The sequence below is a fragment of the Hibiscus syriacus genome, unplaced genomic scaffold (assembly GCF_006381635.1).
Source record: "Hibiscus syriacus cultivar Baekdansim isolate YM2019G1 unplaced genomic scaffold, ASM638163v2 tig00009013_pilon, whole genome shotgun sequence".
Taxonomy (NCBI): domain Eukaryota; kingdom Viridiplantae; phylum Streptophyta; class Magnoliopsida; order Malvales; family Malvaceae; genus Hibiscus; species Hibiscus syriacus.
Genome location: NW_024062182.1, coordinates 75,902 through 96,675, shown reverse-complemented (window position 1 = coordinate 96,675; position 20,774 = coordinate 75,902). Strand labels below are relative to the sequence as shown.

Genomic DNA, 20,774 nt, shown 5'->3' with positions numbered 1-20,774 from the left:
AAACCCAACCCGACCCGACCCATGCTCATCCCTAGGATTGATAGAGACGATCATCCTTTTGAAATGTTTTATTTATATTTTTTATTGATGATTTATTTTCATATCACTTTAAAATTTTATAAATTCGTTTTTTAAAATTCTATAAATTTTGAAATCAATTTTTGTAAAAGAAATAAAGCATATATAAGATTATTATTTAAACTAAAAGTATGGATCACAATTTTACCTAAATATGATGGTTTTTGACCCAAATTGATCCAATAGGGTCAATTTTTTTAGAAAAAAAAATCGAGTTCGGGCCAGATTTTTTAAGGGATGATGTCGAGTCCGGTCGAATTTGGTGGAGGGTGAAAAAATATGACTCGGCCCCACCCGAAGATAATAAAGTATTTTTTAAAATTATTATTATTTAATTACATTACATCCTTATTTTATATCAGGTTGGGTCGGGGTCGAATTTATATTTTAAAATTCGGGTCGGGTCAAATTTATATGAAAAATATATATTTTTTCGGTCAGGTCAGGTCGAATGAAAAATATATGATTTTCAGGTCAGATCGAATTCCGATGGCACATACATATTTTCATATCATATCAAGTTGATCAAAAATCCGACCCTGATCCGACTCGTGCCTATCCTGGACTAAAAGCTAAATATAGATATTTACATAATACATATAAATATTGTTTTCAGTAACCCTCCCACAGGGTCAAAATGGCTGAGATAATGTAAGTGATATTTTTTAATTCCTAATACAATCTAATATAGGGATTATTTCTCCCATCTAGGGTGAATTATTGCACAGTACCAACTTAAAGACGTCAGGTGCTCCAAGCGTATTCAAGCCAAATATGAAGACTCCAAAGACTGCATGACGTTTTCATGCAAATGAATACGATTGCATGGCGTCTTCAGGAAAATGGAGAAGACCCATGAGTGCACGACGTTTTTAGACCAATAAAAAATCTTATTTCAAGAAATAATATGGTGAATATCTTATATAAGAAAATTATTTTTTTACAACCCTATATGGGCGAGGAATCCCTCCCAAAGGTCTTAAAGCTAAAAGCCAACAACATGCTGCATTGTCTTTAAGGGAAATTTTAACCTAACTTTGATATGTTTGCGGCATATAATAAATATGCACTATTTTATTCCATTAGTATTCAAATAAATTAATAATTATCGGTTGATTATTTAAATGAAATGTTATATTCTTTTAAATAAATATTATAAATTTAAATTTTAATATTATGAATAAAAAATTAAATTAAAAAAATATTTCATACTGAACTTTTAAAAATACAATCTGAATCAATTTAATTAATAGATCAAATATCGAATGTTATAAAAATATTCAAATGAATAGCATACAATGTATATATGTATGCATATATGTATGTATGGTATGTATGTACATGAATATATGTATGTATTGTAAAAACTAGCATACAATATTTTGATGCTAGTTGCCGCCTGTCGGTTGTCTTTTTCTTTTTAGTTTTTTTATTAAGAATGCTTATGTCTTTGTGACATATTCTTTGTCTTTATGTCGCATTTATCTGTTCCTTTGTGACACGTTTTTCTCTGTCTTTTGGCAGCTTACGGTTTTTTTATCGTTGTTTTCATTTATTTTTTTTTCTCAAGTTTAGATTTAACATCATCATGACTGATCAAGATGAGGCTTATTTGTTATCATGCTGATCTTCTCTGCTTTGGACCTTTAGATTGATTTGGATACGCGTTTTACGTTCTTATATAGTTTTCTCACTTCGCTTAACTCTTATTTGCGATTTGTCAGTTGTCTTCAGTAGCTTCATCCATTTTTATGGTTCGTTTGCCGATACAGTCAAATTTGTTCGTATCTTTATTTTGTTCGAGCATTTGTTAGATTTTTTAATATTTTCCTTTTTTGTCCTTATATATTTAGTAATAATTACAATAATATTTTTTCAATTAAACCACTTTTTTTATTGAATAAAAATAATATTTATTATTTCGTGTCAGGTCGGATCGGGTTCAGATTTGAAGGAGGGTATATATTTTTCGAGTAGGTCGGGTCGGGTGAAGAATGTCAAATTTTCGGGTCAGGTCGGTTGGTCGAAACCCGACCCATGCCCATCCCTGTATCCATCCATGCTTGATTATTTTTATTATTTTTAAAATATTTCATTTTAAGATAAAAGTATTATTTTATAAATAAAAACATTAATTAATAAATAATTAATACTCTAAAATAGGCGTACTTTTATATTAAAACAAAACGTTAAGATTAAAATGTTATAAAAATAAGAATAAGTGTCAAATGACTATTAATGAAAAGTAAGATATCTTTTTGTCATAAAATAAAATATTAGATGTTAAAATATTAGAAAAATAATATAAATTAAAATATTAAAAAAACAAAATCTAAAATAATTATTTTAATAAAAGTTAAACCTAGTTTTAGTAATTATATTTAAAATTAAATATTATTATTTTTACATAAATCATTCTGAAAAAATTTTGTTCACAGCGTGAAAAGAAACTATTTATATTTTTGAAATATGTTAGAATTTTACCTAATTAAGTTGATGTCATTTCACTTGTGAAACCAAACTTAATAACGAGTTTTAATAAGAATAAATATATTTAATCGATTGATTAAATTATTTATTTATATTCACAATATTTATGTAAAAAATATATTTACATAAATTATTTTAATAAGTTATTATTAGTAGGGTGGTCACTAGGGTTGTAAATGAGACAAGACAAATCGTGAGCTACTTGAGATAGACTCGATAAATACTCGGATCGAATAGACTCGAGTTCTTAACGAGCCGAAATGAGCTACTTGATATTCGACTCGAAAATCTCGTGAGCAGCTCAAAAATATAATATATTAAGATTTTATTAAAAAAATAAATTATTAATAATATTAATATTTATGTATTGATTTTTTTTTAAAATACAGTAAGATTTTTATGTATTTAAGGTTCAAGTTCGAGTTTGAGGCTTCATTCGAGTTAAGTTTAAGATTTTTTTTTCACTTAGAGCATTTTCGAGCTGCTCACGAGCTTCAGTTCAGGATTTCGAGTTTGAGTCGAGCATGAAAATTTTAAGCTCACGAGTATTCAAGTCGAACTCTATTTCAGAGTTTTCGAATATAGTCGAGCTTAACAATACTCGAGCTCGACTCAGCTCATTTACACCCCTCGTGGTCACTTATAACTAAATTTTACATTAATTTTTTGATTATGGGTTGATTCTCTATTAATACTTATATATAACATTAATGACTTCTTAAAATGAATTTAGGGTAAAGAATGAAGATGACCTCGACTATAAGATATTGTTTTAGGAAATCCAACTGATATTAGAAGTTATAAAATGATCATTCGACTATGGAGTGTTGCTTTGTTAAGTCCCTCACTTATTAAAAGTTACAAAATGATCATTCGACTATTCATGATGTTCCAGAGTAGTCATTTTCATTAAAAAATTGGCGATTGTTTAAGCTGGATGTTAACATGATGACTGGGATGTGATAGGCGTTTGAGATTTTGTGATCAAATTTTATCATATCACGGTCAACAAGTTAATGTTCAGCTTAGAATATAGTCTATTTTTAACGAAAAAGGACGAGTTTGGAATATAATGAATAGTCGGGTTGTCATTTTGTAACTTTTAATAGTCGAGGGACTCAATAAAGCACACTCCATAGTTAAAGAATCATTTTGTGACTTTTAATAGTCAATAGACTTAATAAAATAAATTTTATAGTCGGAATCATTTACGTGTTTACCCTTTATTTTAATAAATTTAATTAAATTAGTCATAAATTAACCCTTAACACTAATTCAATAATTTGTTTCATTTTTTCAAAAACTGTACCGCTCCCCGCCCCTTCTCACCTCTATATTTCCATTTTCACAAAGCCAAGAAACAACTCAATTTCCACGTTTAGCAGCAAAGATGATTGGGCTAGAGAGCAACGGTTGCTCGGCTCCGGCTCCGAGGAAGACCAACGGCTATGACGTGCCGGAAGGCGTCGATATTCGGGCCGATTCGACGTCGAATTCGCTGGTGTTCTAACGAAGGAGGCTCTGCGATTCGTGGTTGATTTGCAGAGGGAATTCAGGAACCACATCAAGTATGCGATGGAATGCCGCAGAGAGGCCAAGAGGCGATACAATGAAGGAGCGTTGCCTGGTTTCGACCCTGCCACGAGGTATATCAGAGAAGGCCATGGACTTGCGCGCCGGTTCCGCCTTCCGTGGCCGATCGGAAGGTCGAAATCACGGGTCCGGTCGAGAGGAAGATGATCATCAACGCCCTTAATTCCGGAGCTAAAGTCTTCATGGTGAGTGATTTTTCTTGCCTTATAATTTAAAAAAGGGTAAACCAATTATTTAGTCATTCGATTATTTTTTAAATTATATCTAAATTTATTTTTAATTTTATTCCAGTCACTAATCATTAAAAAATTAATAAAACTATTGATATATCATCATAATATAATATATCATTATTAAAAATAAAAAATATCACATCAACAATTCTACTAATTGTTATTAAAATAAACTAAAATATTAGATATAATTTTAAAAAATAAAAATAATTGAATGATTAAAATAGAATTATACAAATAATTAAGATATTAAATATGTAATTTATCCTTTTAAAATATCTTTAATATTTGATTATATGATCATTTTAGTTTTATTTTTATTTTGAAATATTTTATTTTAAATGAAAAATGACTTCAAACACTGATTAGATAAACATTTGATCCTTATTATATTTTCAAAATGTTTTAACTTTTAATATTTTATTTTATGACGAAAAGATCTCTATTTTATAATTTATTAATCAATAACTTTATATAGATAAAACTTTTTACTCTAAAAAGGAAATATTATAATTAAAATACTTAAAAAAGTAGGAGTTAAATTAATTATTTAGTTAATTAAAAAGAAAATATATATATTTAATATTTAAATTATCAGTTTTTGTTCATTCAAGTATATTTGTTTTTTTTTTAAATCATACATAAAATTAATTTTTTATTTTATTTTAATAGTTAAAAATTTCACACATTTAATAATTAAATTTTCACTTTTTAAATTTAATGTTAAATTTCAAAGGGTATCAAAATAAAATAAAAATTAAATTTTAGATATGATTTGAAAAAAGAATTAAAATTTAAATATTAAAACAGTTTAAAACTGATAGTTTAAATATTAAAATTATAGTTTATTCTTAATTAAAAGATATAATTTTTTGTTCATTTTACCATATGATGATTTGGTTGGTTGGTTTTAGGCTGATTTCGAGGATGCCCTGTCGCCGAGTTGGGAGAATCTGATGAGAGGCCAAGTCAACCTGAAGGACGCAGTGAATGGGACGATAATGTTCACCGACAAGGCGAGGAACAGGGTTTACAAGCTCAACGACGAAACCGCCAAGCTGTTTGTTCGCCCACGGGGTTGGCACTTGCCGGAGGCCCAAATCCTCATCGACGGCGAACCCGCCACCGGTTGTCTCGTCGATTTCGGCCTTTATTTTTACCACAATCATGCCGCCTTCCGTAAGTCCCAAGGTCAAGGCTTTGGGCCCTTCTTTTATCTTCCCAAAATGGAGAACTCAAGGTAAATTCTCAATTTTATAAGACAGTAAAATTTATAAAGTATTTGAACTTAAAATTTAACTCTTTAAATAATAAGATATAAGATAAATTAGTAGTTAGTATTTAAACTATTTTTTGATCCGTTTTAGTATCTATATTTTTATTTTTTTTTTAAATCTTACATAAAATTTAATTTTGTTTCATTTTAGTAGCAAGAGATTAAAAATTTTAACTTTTGTTTCATTTTAGTGCCGATTCAAAATGTAACGTTAGGTTTTGAAAAAAATTAAAAGTTTAAGTACTAAAACGAATCGAAATTGATAGTTTATGTACTAAACGCGTTAGATATTCAACGGAAGAGTATTAAAATGAAAATTAAATGTCAGATATGACTGTGAAAAGATTGCTAGTTCAAGTATTAAAACATATTAAAATTGATAATTTAGGTATTAATTGTGGAATTTACCCTAAGATATAATTTTCTTTGATACATAAACTTATAAGACCTAAATTACTACTGAACCAAAATGTATAAAAACACAATATTTTCACCATTCCTTCAATTTGACCTTGAGTTATAACTCCTTGCTTTTTTTTTTATTCGATAATTTTTTTTTATTTTTTTTATTAATCTTAAGTGTCTATTTTTATTTATTACATACTTAAATAAAAGTTTTATAACCTATATATATATATAATAAAATATGAATTTGTTTAAATATATGTACATATAAAAATATTATTGTAATTATTTTTAAATATTTATAAAATATTATTTTATAATCTGGGTAATGTCATATTTGTATTTTTCATCTTAAACCTGACAAAAAATCCAAACCCAATTTTTTTTCCAGAAAAATTTGATTCTACATAATTAGATAAGTCAGATTTAAACCCATAGAATTCGGGTCAAATGTTCATCCCCATACGAGATTGTTTAAATTTAAAATTTAATACAACTTATCCTAAACTTTGTTTAATACTCGACTCAAACCCGAAATGATTTCTTGATTCGATATCGCAATTTGTATGATTCTATTGTTATATTAATTTTACCTTAATTTGGCAGGGAAGCAAGGATATGGAACAGTGTGTTTGAGAGGGCAGAGAAGATGGCAGGCATAGAGAAAGGAAGCATAAGGGCAACTGTTTTGATCGAAACTCTGCCTGCCGTTTTCCAGATGGATGAAATCCTTTACGAACTTAGGGATCACTCCGTTGGCCTCAACTGCGGTCGATGGGACTACATTTTCAGCTACGTCAAGACCTTCCAAGGTCACCCGGACCGATTGTTGCCTGATCGCGTTCAAGTCGGCATGGCCCAACACTTCATGAAGAGCTACTCCGACCTCCTCATCCGAACATGCCATCGACGCGGCGTCCATGCTATGGGCGGAATGGTACATACAACATAAATTGTAACATTTCAGTACATATCGTACGTGTTGTATGTGTTAATGACGGTCCAATTGTCTTAAACAGGCGGCTCAGATACCGATCAGGGATGATCCGACGGCTAATGAGGCAGCCTTTGATCTTGTAAGAAAAGATAAGCTTAGAGAAGTGAAGGCAGGGCATGATGGCACATGGGCGGCTCATCCAGGCTCATCCAAGCATGCATGGAAGTCTTCACCAACACCATGGGTGATTCCCCTAACCAGATCGAAACCGTCAAACGAGAAGACGCGAGCGGCGTAACGGAGGACGACTTATTGCAAAGGCCTCGAGGGGTTCGTACGATGAAGGCCTCCGTCTGAATACTCGCGTCGGGATCCAATACCTGGCGGCTTGGCTAACCGGTGCGGGCTCGGTCCCTCTTTACAACCTCATGGAAGACGCCGCGACGGCCGAGATCAGTAGGGTTCAGAACTGGCAGTGGCTGAAATACGGGGTCGAATTGGACGGCGACGGACTCGGGGTTCGAGTGAACCGCGAGCTCTTCGGGAGAGTGGTCGAGGAAGAGATGGGCCGGATCGAACGAGAGGTGGGGAAAGAGAAGTTCAAGAAGGGGATGTACAAAGAAGCCTGCAAGATTTTCATCCGACAGTGCACGGCTTCGACATTGGATGATTTTTTGACACTCGATGCGTATAATCACATTGTCATTCATCATCCAAATGGTCAGCCCAAGCTCTGAAAATGTTCTAATGGAACCACTGGGGGTGTGGTGTGTTTTTGTATCAAAAACTAGTTTATGGCGACAACTTTATGAAATAATAATTACATAATATCAAAATTAGCTCTCAATATTTATTAAATAATTATTTTAATTTTCGGGCGTGATATATGTCATTTAACGATTCTTTAAACGGTAGACACCGAAAAAATGTAACAAATAAAATTTTATGTACCTATTTTTAATAAAAAAAATTAAACATAAAAAATGAATTATAATTTAGACACCTAAATTAAACATTATGTACCTAATTTATTATCTTACGAGATCAACTAATTATTAATATCTCATGCTCGGATATATTGTTTCAATTTTAAATTAAATTTAATTGTAATAATAATATTCTCTATATTTATTCCTAATATTTGAGATTGAAATCTTATTTAAATATCATTGTTTTTTTTTATAATTTCTGTCAACCCTCCGTTACCTTTCTTAGTATATAATAGTTTTTGGATAAAATGATAAGAAATATTTATGTATTTGATTAAATGGTTATCTTATTTTTTGTTTAATTTAAAAATATTATGGTTTTGATATTTTTATTTTAAAATAACATTCGTAAATAAAAATCGTTAGTTAACGAATGATAAATACTTTAAAATACGAGCATTTTATCAAAAATGGAACATTTTAGTCAAAATGCTAAAAAAATAATGAGATTAAAGTGATTGTCTAATCAGATATTAGTAATCGTGAGTGTAAAGTGAATAATTTTTAAAGTCTAGAATAATTATAAGATGATTTTTTTTTAAAAAAAATCTTAGTCGTTGACGAAACACATTCGACAAACGCAGTTGATCGAATACTTGATATTTAAGAAAAGTAACATTTTCTTTTATCACTACAAGGGATGACTATTAGGGGGTATACCTTGAGCAACCGCTCCGGCCCCATCTTTTATAATTAAGTCTTTTATTTTTTTTAATTTTATTTTTACAGTTAAGGTCTCTAATTTTTGTAATTAAATTTTTTATTTTTTATAATTGAGCTCCTTAATTTTTTAATCTCATTTTTTACATTTATAATTGATGACCCTAAGTTTTTCAATCCCACTTTGTATTTTTATAATTGAGCTCCTAATTTTTTTATTCTCACTTTCTAACTTTATAATTAAGGCTCTAATTTTTTTAATCTCACTTTTAACCTTTATAATTTGGACCCCTAGTTTTTTTCAATTCCATTTTTTACTTATATAATTTAGGCCATATTTTTTTTCAATCTCACATTTTACCTTTACAATTGAGGCCCCCAAATTTTTTAATCTCACATTTTACCTTTATAATTGATGTCCCTAATTTTTTCAACTATACTTCTTACTCCTATAGTTTAAGCCCCTAATTTAATCATTTTATATGATTTACTAATTTAATATTAAACTAATTGTTCAAAGTAATAGAATATTCTAACATTTTATAAAAGTCTGTATTTTAGTTTCGCTCATGACTCCGAAAATGTCTAAGATAACTCTAACCACTAGAGTCGCTTAATGAGTCCAAGAACCAAAAAAATTAAACTCATAAAATTTTTATTATATAATTATATTTTAATAAAAATTATAAATTTATAAATTACAAATATGAATATTTTAAATGTTTTTTTTATAGAAAATCACTAGCTTCATTAAAAATAGAAAATATCCGAAATTACAATGAAGATTTATAAGCATAACCGTAAACATAAACTAAATTAAATTAAGACATTTTTTTATAACCATTGACACAAAAATTAGCTACCTAGATTACATAAGGACAAAAAAGGAAAATATTAAAAAATCTAACAAATGCTCGAACAAAATAAAGATACGAACAAATTTGACTGTATCGGCAAACGAACCATAAAAATGGATGAAGCTACTGAAGACAACTGACAAATCGCAAATAAGAGTTAAGCGAAGTGAGAAAACTATATAAGAACGTAAAACGCGTATCCAAATCAATCTAAAGGTCCAAAGCAGAGAAGATCAGCATGATAACAAATAAGCCTCATCTTGATCAGTCATGATGATGTTAAATCTAAACTTGAGAAAAAAAATAAATGAAAACAACGATAAAAAAACCGTAAGCTGCCAAAAGACAGAGAAAAACGTGTCACAAAGGAACAGATAAATGCGACATAAAGACAAAGAATATGTCACAAAGACATAAGCATTCTTAATAAAAAAAAACTAAAAAAAAAAGACAACCGACAGGCGGCAACTAGCATCAAAATCGATACCGTCGGCAGTTAAACAAAATTAAAGAAGAAAAAGTTAGATTGATCAATAAAATTGACACAAGTTGTAAAAAAATAGAAAATAACTTCAGTGACCTAAATGCCTTATATATACGATTTAACCAACTTTTTTTTTATTTGCGAAAATGACCAACAAATTCGCAACGCGAACTCTAATTTCGCAACACAGTTTCCAAATTCGCAACTCAGTTTTCTGTATTCGCAACGCGAATTTCTTTCTCGCAACGCGATTTTCCAAATTCGCAACACGAATTTCTTTCTCGCAACACAAGTTTCCTTTTCGCAACATAAGTTGCCTTTTTGCAACAAAATTTTCTAATTCGCAACACGAATTTTGTTTTCACAACACGAATTTTAATTTCGCAACAGCTTTTATTTTCGCAACACAAATGTTTTGGGTATATAAACTACGCAGCAGCAGACACTCATAACCTAAATCCCTAAATTGTAACTCATTCCATCTTCATCTCTCAATCTCTCCGGCGACATGTTCCAAAGTATCAACTATCAACTTAATAAAGATATGTTTTTCTCTAAGTTAGTGATGATATCTAGTTTATAGCTCGTTTTGTTTAGTAAATTAATTTACAATTTGTAGAATGAAATCATCTAATGTTGATCATGTTTGGATAGATTTATGTTTTGGAGGGTCATGGGAGAATGTTAATGGTGTTTTACAATATATGCCTTTACCCATGAATCTTCAACTAAAACTATCATTCAAAAAGTTAACTTATGAAACTCTAATGTTACGTGTTGCAAAGAAATTGAATTTAGAGTCTTTAAGTGGATTTAGGCTATCTTATCAGAGAAAAGGTAAATTTTATTTGTTAACCGACAATGAAGATGTTGAACGATTCATTGCTTACATTAGTGTTTCGCAAGATAATGATGTTACATTGTATGTTGTTGAACCTAGAAGTAGTGAAGTTGGGTCAGTAGCGGGTAGTAATCAACTAAGTGCTTCAACCCCAGTTTATGGTGCTCATAATGTACAACATTGTTATCAACCTCAAAATTTAATAGTTCAACCACAATTTCATCACCAAAAAATTTTTATTTCACCACATTTCCAATACCAAACACAATATCAAATACAATCTCAAAACCCACAACCTTTCCCTAATCCAAATCCCAATCAACTTTCAGCACCAAATTTCAGTTTTTGTATTGACCAGTTAGACGATGATGAGCCAACATAAAAAATTGTGAGTACTAGTCAGTATTCAAAATTTGATCTTGGTCAATACCCGAAATTTGATCTTGGTCAATACTCGGATTTTGATGATGTTTCAGAAGAAGAAACAGACCTTGCATGTAATGATTTTGATATTAGTCAATACCCAGATTTTGATAATGAAACAGCCGCTGCCGATGAAGATGTTGTTGATGATAATGAGGAGGAAGTTACGACTGTGAATGAACATATTGAACATCCATTCTGTAATTCATATAACCCTGAAGAAGAAGAAGAAGAAGAAGAAGTCCCCGAAGAAAAGAAAAAGAAGAAAATGCCATGGGAGTATAACTGGAATATGCCAGAATTACTTCAGATACCGGAAGAAGAGTTGGTAAAGATAGCAGTTGATTGTTATACAAAAGTTATTCGTATCAAGAAAAATGATTGTTTTGATACAAAGGAAGACTTGAAGATAGCTTTGTATACGAAATGTGTGGAAGATTGCTATCAATTAAAAGTTAACAAATCAAGCAAAGATCGTTTCGAAATAAAGTGTATGATTGAAAAAAAACTGTACGTGGCGTATGATTGCAAAGAGGATAAATGATTGCGAAATGTTTCAAGTTAGAACTTTTATTGTTAAACATACATGTTCAAGAACCCAAGTTTTTCCTCACCATAGACAGGCAAACAAAAAGGTGTTGGGTGGTTTTCTGGCTGAGTTAATGTTTTTGAATGGCAGGGTATATCGGGGACATGAAATTATGACTGATATGAATGCTCGGTTCAAGATTAATATTTCATATTCTCAAGCTTGAAGAGCCAAATGTTATACCTTGGAATTGTTGAGGGGGTCGCCAGAAGCATCGTTTACCCAACTGTCGGCTTATTGTCACAATTTAAAGCTGAAAAATCCTGGGTCGATAACTCATATCAAAATAGATAGAGATGAACGTTTTGAGTTGCTGTTTATCGCCATTGGTGCTACGGTTAGTAAATCAATATAATCTTGTCGACTCATTTTTGTTAGTTACATGCATTTCAAATTTAAATGATTATATTTCTTGTGTATATTATTTTGTAGATTCGTTCGTTTATTACTTGCATGTGCCCAATTATTATAGTTGACAGAACACATTTGAAAGGTCGATACCTTGGAGTAAACTTATTAGCAATAGCCATGAATGCTAACAATAGGATACTGCCAATAGCTTACGGGGTTGGCAAATCTGAAACCTCTGATTCATGAACATGGTTATGGGGCATCTTAGGGATTGCATAGGTCCTATTAGCAATCTGACAATCATATCCGATAGGGCAAACTCAATTGAACGCTGTTAGAAGGTGTTTCCCAGATTTTTTTTCATGGTCTTTGTGGTATTCATTTGTACAAAAATCTAAAATCAAGGTCTGTTGGTAAAAAAATCACAAATGGACATACTGGAAGGCTGTAAAAGCTTATCGAGAAATTGATTTTAAAAAGCATATAAATTGTTTAAGACGTGTTTTGCCTCAATGTGCTCAAACACTAGAAGATGTCGGGTTTGAAAGATGGTCAAAAGTACATCAACTTGGAGCAAGATATGGTTTCATGACATCTAATAGTGCAGAATCAATCGACGTTCTAAGTCGTCATTCCCGAAAATTACTATTACTATGTTAATGGAGTTTTTTTGAGCCTCTATTCAACAGTGATACTACAAGAAAAGAAACATGCATGTATTATTCTTTAAATCCGTAACTTATCATATTTAATAGATTTTACTAAGTATTATTTATTTAAATTTACAGGAACATTGGAACGTCGTGTTACACCATGATTAAATAAAATATATTTGATATATATATTAAAACTTAACCGGTTAAAATAAAATAGACGCTACATATTATGTTAAACTACCTACTGGTTTGTTTGAAGGTTACTAATAATGTAAACGATAAAATAAAATAGGCGCTACTTATTACGTTAAAATACCTACCGGTTTGTTTAAAGGTTATTAATAATATAACGGCAAAATAAAATAGCGATATCTATTAATTTAAAATATCTACCGGTGTGTTTAAAGGTTACTGATAATGTAAACAGTAAAATAAAATACACTACCTATTACGTTAACTATCTACCAATTTGTTTAAAGACTACTAATAATGTAAACGGTAAAATAAAACAGGCGCTATCTATTACGTTAACTAGCTACCAGTTTGTTTAAAGGTTAATAATATTGTAAACGTAAAATAAAATAGGAGCTACCTACTATGTTCAACTAGCTACTGGTTTGTTTAAAGGTTAATAATAATGTAAACGACAAAATAAAATAGGCGCTACCTATTATGTTAAATAGACACTACCTATTACGTTAAATAAGCGCTACCTATTTACTTAAACTAGGTACCGATTTGTTTAAAGGTTAATAATAATGTAAACGGTAAAATAAAATAGGCGTTACTTATTATGTTAATAGACGTTACATATTGCGTTAAACTAGCTACCGGTTTGTTTAAAGATTAATAATAATGTAAACAATAAATATATACAACTTAACCGTTGAAATATTTTTTTAAAATTCGAAAGTATTGATACTTGTAGGTTGATGTGAGGGGTGGAATTCATCAATTTTTTTCAAAATTATCGATACATCAAATATCAATTATCGATTTTAACATTTATCAATTTTTTCAAATGCTAAAGTCTCGTTAACAGTCAAAAAAAAATCTAAAATTCTAAAGTATCAATATCGAATATTAATAATTTTCCTGAATACGTACTGATACATATACACTAAGTATAATAATTTCATACACTACACTAAGTATCGATAATTTTTACAAATATTTTAATGGAATTTTGTAAACAAGTCACTTTCAATTTTTCAAATTAACAGATTTAAAATGATAAAATATCGAATATCATAGATGCTATTGATTTTGCTAAAGCATCGACCATCATATCATAGTAGTATCAATATTTTTTTTAAAATAATTGTCATCTAAAAATACGTAATATATTAAATCCTACTGACATCATTAAACACACTTTAATATTCTAGATTGGAACCCACTTCTTTATTCAAAATAACATTATTGGGCGCAACCTAGTATGTTAACATTTATTTATAACAAAATAAGGAATTAATTTTTTTTTGTCGTCAGATTTCGAAGGCCCCAACAGCTTAAATTTTGGTAACATTTTAGGCGTTGCCTAATATGTTGGTAATATTAATAATAAAAGTAACCTATTTTGTTATGTCGGATTTCTAAGGCCCCGTCAGCTTAAACTTTGGTAATTTTTAGGTGCAACCTAATATGTTGATAATATTAATAACAAATTAAGTAATTAATATATTTTGTTATCGTCAGATTTCTAAGGCCCATCAGCTTAAAACATGCGCTACCTATTACATTAAATAAGCGCTACCTGTTATGTTTAGATTGGTAATGTTTCCAGTAATTAATCGATAATATTAAAGTCAATATTTTTTGGCATATTTTACATACTACGATAATATTTCCAATTATTACCATTATGATTACCAACACAAATAACAATTCCGATGAAACATATAACAATTTCAATAGCATTTTAATCGTCACTTATTTAACCAGTCATGATATTTTTTTAACTATATTTTAATCTTTCACATCATAACCTCCCCATTTGACATCAAAGTGGTGGGTTACTTGTAGGTAGAGGTGACAAAAAATTCGAATATTCGATTTTACGTAAAAAATATTCGAAATCGGATTTGGGAAAAACGGTTTTTTTAAAATCGGATCGGATATTTTAAAACCGGATAGTATAACCGGTTTGGGAAAAAAATTAGCGACCGGATTTTTTACCGGATTAAAAATCGGTTTGAAAAAAACGGATAAAAAACTGGTTTTTTATCCGGAAAAAAATCCGGTATGGGGTTTAAAAAATTGGATGACAGGATTTTTTACAGGATTAAAAACCGGTTACATCATCCGGCCCTCCAAAGCGGTTATGATCCGAACCGATTTTTTTATAAACCGATTTTTTGGCTTGGTAAAAAAATCGGATCGAATTTAAATCCGACTTATGTGCATCTCTACTTGTAGGAGACAATATCCAGAATCCACCCACATTTACCTAACTTAATTAGGTTCACACATTTTATAACTTTATATTACTGATATTTTAATTATTAATTTAGTTATATATCACATTTTTACAATTTAAAATATTTTTCATTTAATATTATTTTTTTTAAAAAATTAAATTTCTAAGTTTGATCCTATATATATGAGAATAAAAAATTATTTTACATTATTTTTATATAAAAATATAACCCGTTAATAAATTTAAATAGATAATTGAGATTAAAATTTTATGCATTAATATTTTTTTCAATTTATCTTAAAAATAATCTTACCATATTGGTACAATAATTTGCTGATGATCTTGTCTCCCTTTCAAATCCTTTAACAATTATTAGTCTTAGTCACTTTAATCAAGATTCCAGTACGAAATTATTGAATTGACTATTCTCTATCTGTTTTTTTCCCCCAAAAAAATATTAAAGTAGGATCAAATATGGCTATGGGATGATTAGGATGGGCATGAGACCCGAACACGACCCGATCAAGTCAGAGTTTTTTTAAATGAATTGAGTTTAGGTCGGGTTGAGTTTTTTAATATGTTGTTCAGGTCGGTCGAGTTCGAATTTAGGGTGAAAAATACTCGACCCGACCCAACCCGAAAAAAATATATAATTTTATCTTATATATTTAAGAATAATTACAATAATACCCCTCTATAATATTTTTTTCAATTAAATCATTGTTTTTTATTGAATAAAATAATATTTTATTATTATTTCCGGTCGGGTTAGGTTGGGGTTTAAGTTAAATATCGGGTTAGTGAAAACTTGTTTTGGTCGAGTCGGGTGGACCAAAACCAACCCGACCCGACCCATGCTCATCCCTAGGATTGATAGAGACGATCATCCTTTGAAATGTTTTATTTATATTTTTATTGATGATTTATTTTCATATCATTTAAAATTTTATAAATTCGTTTTTTAAAATTCTATAAATTTTGAAATCAATTTTTGTAAAAGAAATAAAGCATATATAATTATTATTTAAACTAAAAGTATGGATCACAATTTTACCTAAATATGATGGTTTTTTTTTGACCCAAATTGATCCAATAGGGTCAATTTTTTTAGAAAAAAAATCGAGTTCGGGCCAGATTTTTAAGGGATGATGTCGAGTCGGTCGAATTTTGGTGGAGGGTGAAAAAATATGACTCGGCCCCACCCGAAGATAATAAAGTATTTTTTAAAATTATTATTATTAATTACATTACATCCTTATTTTATATCAGGTTGGGTCGGGTCGAATTTATATTTTAAAATTCGGGTCGGGTCAAATTATGAAAATATATATTTTTCGGTCAGGTCAGGTCGAATGAAAAATATATGATTTTCAGGTCAGATCGAATTCCGATGGCACATACATATTTTCATATCATATCAAGTTGATCAAAAATCCGACCCTGATCCGACTCGTGCCTATCCTGGACTAAAAGCTAAATATAGATATTACATAATAATATAAATATTGTTTTCAGTAACCCTCCCACAGGGTCAAATGGCTGAGATAATGTAAGTGATATTTTTTAATTCCTAATACAATCTAATATAGGATTATTTCTCCCATCTAGGGTGAATTATGCACAGTACCAACTTAAAGACGTCAGGTGCTCCAAGCGTATTCAAGCCAAATATGAAGACTCCAAAGACTGCATGACGTTTTCATGCAAATGAATACGATTGCATGGCGTCTCAGGAAAATGGAGAAGACCCATGAGTGCACGACGTTTTAGACCAATAAAAAATCTTATTTCAAGAAATAATATGGTGAATATCTTATATAAGAAAATTATTTTTTTACAACCCTATATGGGCGAGGAATCCCTCCCAAAGGTCTTAAAGCTAAAAGCCAACAACATGCTGCATTGTCTTTAAGGGAAATTTTAACCTAACTTTGATATGTTTGCGGCATATAATAAATGCACTATTTTATTCCATTAGTATTCAAATAAATTAATAATATCGGTTTGATTATTTAAATGAATGTTATATTCTTTTAAATAAAATTATAAATTTAAATTTTAATATTATGAATAAAAATTAAATTAAAAAAATATTTCATACTGAACTTTTAAAAATACAATCTGAATCAATTTAATTAATAGATCAAATATCGAATGTTATAAAAATATTCAAATGAATAGCATACAATGTATATATGTATGCATATATGTATGTATGGTATGTATGTACATGAATATATGTATGTATTGTAAAAACTAGCATACAATATTTTGAGTGTTTGTGTTTGACGAAAGCAACGCTAAATCCCTAATTTAGGAAAGGGTAAATTACAAATTTCATCATTAAACTTTACTCTCTCTTCTATTTTGCTCATTTAACTTTAAAGGTTTTCAATTTTCTCACTGAACTTAATACGTTAGATTTTTTTGGTCATTAACTTTACTCTCTCTCCTATTTTGGTCACTCGCTCGTTAAATAGTTAACAACATTAAAAACGACGCCGTTTTAAAAAAACAAAAGTTTCACCAAAATGACGTCATTTTACATCTATATAACAACCCATTTTAATGCCGTTAACTATTCAATGGTCGAGAGATAAAAAAAACTAAATGTATTAAGTTAGTGAGAAAATTAAAAAGATTTAAAGTATAGTAAATAAAACAGGTGAGAGAGTAAAGTTAAGTTACCAAATTTATAATTTACCATTTAGGAAAATAAGAGTCCATTTGGAAGGGAGATCTTATCTTAATTCAAAGTCTTTTTCACTGTTCCCTCCTCTCCGGTCAAAACCAACTACTTCGATTAGTTCAGGTAAATGTTCCCATCACACCAATTACATAATCATATTTAAATGATCATTTTTAATTATTAAATATTTAAAAATTATAAAACAATCAGTAAATTTATCAAATTTTTATACTTAGCATAACATCACAATAATTATTTTGTAACAATGTGATGAATTGGAGGATCATTTTATAATTTTTAAAAAATTTATAATTAAAGGAATCATTGTTGTTCATAAAGGATACGGGTTCGAACACCAAAGACTACAAGGGTCATTGAACGTTCATTGTCAAATGATTAAGAGTACTTAGAACGTATACTACTTTGTAATAACTTTTAACATAATATCAAAATTAGCTCCAAATGTTTTTCACAATTGTCATTTTGATCAATATTCTTTTTTTCTTTTGTTTGGAGAGTTTGATTCTCACTTTTTCATTTTAGGACAAAAAATCTCCTAACGTTTGACAAAATGTCAAACTAATCACTTCGACTCTTTTTCTTATTTTTTAAATATTTTGACCCCTAACATTTTTATTTTAAGGTAAAAGTCTCTTATTCGGAACGTTAACCGTTTGTTAACTAATAATTTCCATTCGATATAATGACTTTTTTGCCCCAAAATTGAAAAGTTAGGGCTAGGGATGGGCATGAGTCGGGTCGGATCGGGTCGGGGTTGATTTCGGTTAACCCGACCCAACCTGAAAATATAAACCCTCCACCTAAAACCCGACCTGACCCGACCCGAGTTTAAGGGTGACCTGGCCCGGCTTTTTGAGATAAAACCCGAACCCAACTCGACCTGATACAAAATAAATTTATTTATAAAATATTATTTTTATTCAACAAAAATAGGGATCTAATTGAAAAAGATAATATATAGAGATTTATTATTATAATTGTTTCTAAATATACAAGCTAAATTTATATTATTTTTTTAGGTTGGGTCGGATCGGATATTTTTAACTCTAAACCCGAATTTAACCTGACTCGAACAAATTTTCTAAAAAATTCAACCCGACCCCAACCCCTAAACCTAAAATATTTTTAAAATCTAATATGATTAAATCAGATCAGATCGAAATCTATCTGGTTCAGATCTCGTACTCTTTAATCAGGGTCAAAATAATTCAAAAAAAAATATAGAAATGAAAGTGACTATCCAACAAAATGTTACTAACATTATTGGACATTATGCCAAAAAAAAAATTAAGTGGCCAAAAACTACAAGTACCACAAACCTTAAATCTTACCCAAAAAAATCACAACGTTGCATGGCTCAAGATTTGCCAACTGCCCCCCTTCCACTTCAATTATCACGTCTACCTAACAGAGAACACACATGTAGGTAATCCTCTCTTCATGCTCCTTCACCACAGCATCCAACCACCATCCCCCATGATCTTCCATTTGATTTGTGGACCCTCTCGAATAAAAAAGTACGATGACTTAAAATTTTCAGAAAACACGTGCCTCCGATCTATTCCTCCATCTACCCCCGAACCAATGGCTAAGATCTCTCCATTTGTATCATCTCTTTTTAGGTTTGCATCCATGGGGTCCCCCCCTCCCCCATGATATATATTTTTTCCCTTGCCGGAATTATTGAACCCTTTGTCTCTTTGCTCCTCGATCCCTCAAAAACAATGGTTTTCGAGTAGTTTTCGAGTGCTTCAAGGGACACTTGGCGATGAAATAAAAGCTATAACTTGTAAAGAAAAGAATGCTTAAATGATTGATGTAACGTGCTTCAAGGAACCTTGCTTTTTTTTCCCTTCTGTTTGGGTGGAAAGAAAAAAAATATGCCAGCCGAGAAAATGTCCTTGAAGTTCATTTCCCCACGCATTCGAGGATCATGGGGACAGACAATGGTGGGAACATGGGGATAGGTAATAAGAGAGTCTAACCACATTCTTAAATCTCACAAATGACAATAAAGGTAGCACTACTATGGGGTTATCATGATTCCATCTTATGAACTTTGAGAGTATTTTTTATATAATCATCGTTATTTAATTTATCGACTAACGTAAAGGTCTATTATTTAAAATATTAATTATATAAAGGTCTTTCTCGTATGGATAAGTAAGATTTATAATGTTACAATATCATCTAAAATTATATAATATATTAATAATGTTATTTTTTAAAGAAGAAATTTTGAGGATAAAGTACCGATGAGAGTAATAAAAGACTCAATAAATTGACGAGAAGAAATAATTTGTAATACTTGCCGCTGAAAGATCAAATTGAATAAAACAAAGTTGAGGATTAAATTGATTTTTTAAAAGTTACATATATTATATATTTGATTAGATTGGGAAAACTCTACATCAAATTAATCCAATAGGTTTATGATTAAATTATTATTTTCATCCCCAAACCCTAAATTCAACCTTCTTTTATTATCCCAACACTGGCATTAGTTTATCCCAATATCTTAAAAGGGATAAAAATGTCAATAAAAGACTTTCCATTTCAAGCCAAGCAAAGTTAAACGTCACCTTCATCGGAATCTATACTTTTTGTAATATGACCGAATTACCAAGGTCATTTTCAAAATACATTACAATTACAAGGGCATTTCCGTAACAAAAAAATCATTACTCAGTTTAAATATCCGATCACACGTGTGGAAAAGACCGCACGTGCCACCTTCATCTTCCCTATAAATTTCTCCACTTTTCCCGGTTTCTTCCGAACGT

At 30.1% G+C, this 20,774-nt stretch overlaps 1 protein-coding gene across 1 annotated transcript; it reads left to right on the top strand.

Annotated features, from left to right (window-relative positions):
• The first annotated feature begins 3,943 nt into the window (after positions 1-3,943).
• On the top strand, positions 3,944-7,752 carry LOC120203021 (malate synthase, glyoxysomal-like). Its single transcript, XM_039203385.1, is given in 8 exon segments — positions 3,944-4,040; positions 4,043-4,228; positions 4,231-4,346; positions 5,309-5,634; positions 6,682-7,012; positions 7,095-7,215; positions 7,218-7,349; positions 7,352-7,752. Coding segments are annotated over 8 exon segments (1,692 nt in total). The 5' UTR covers positions 3,944-3,958; the 3' UTR covers positions 7,750-7,752.
• The last annotated feature ends 13,022 nt before the right edge of the window (positions 7,753-20,774 follow it).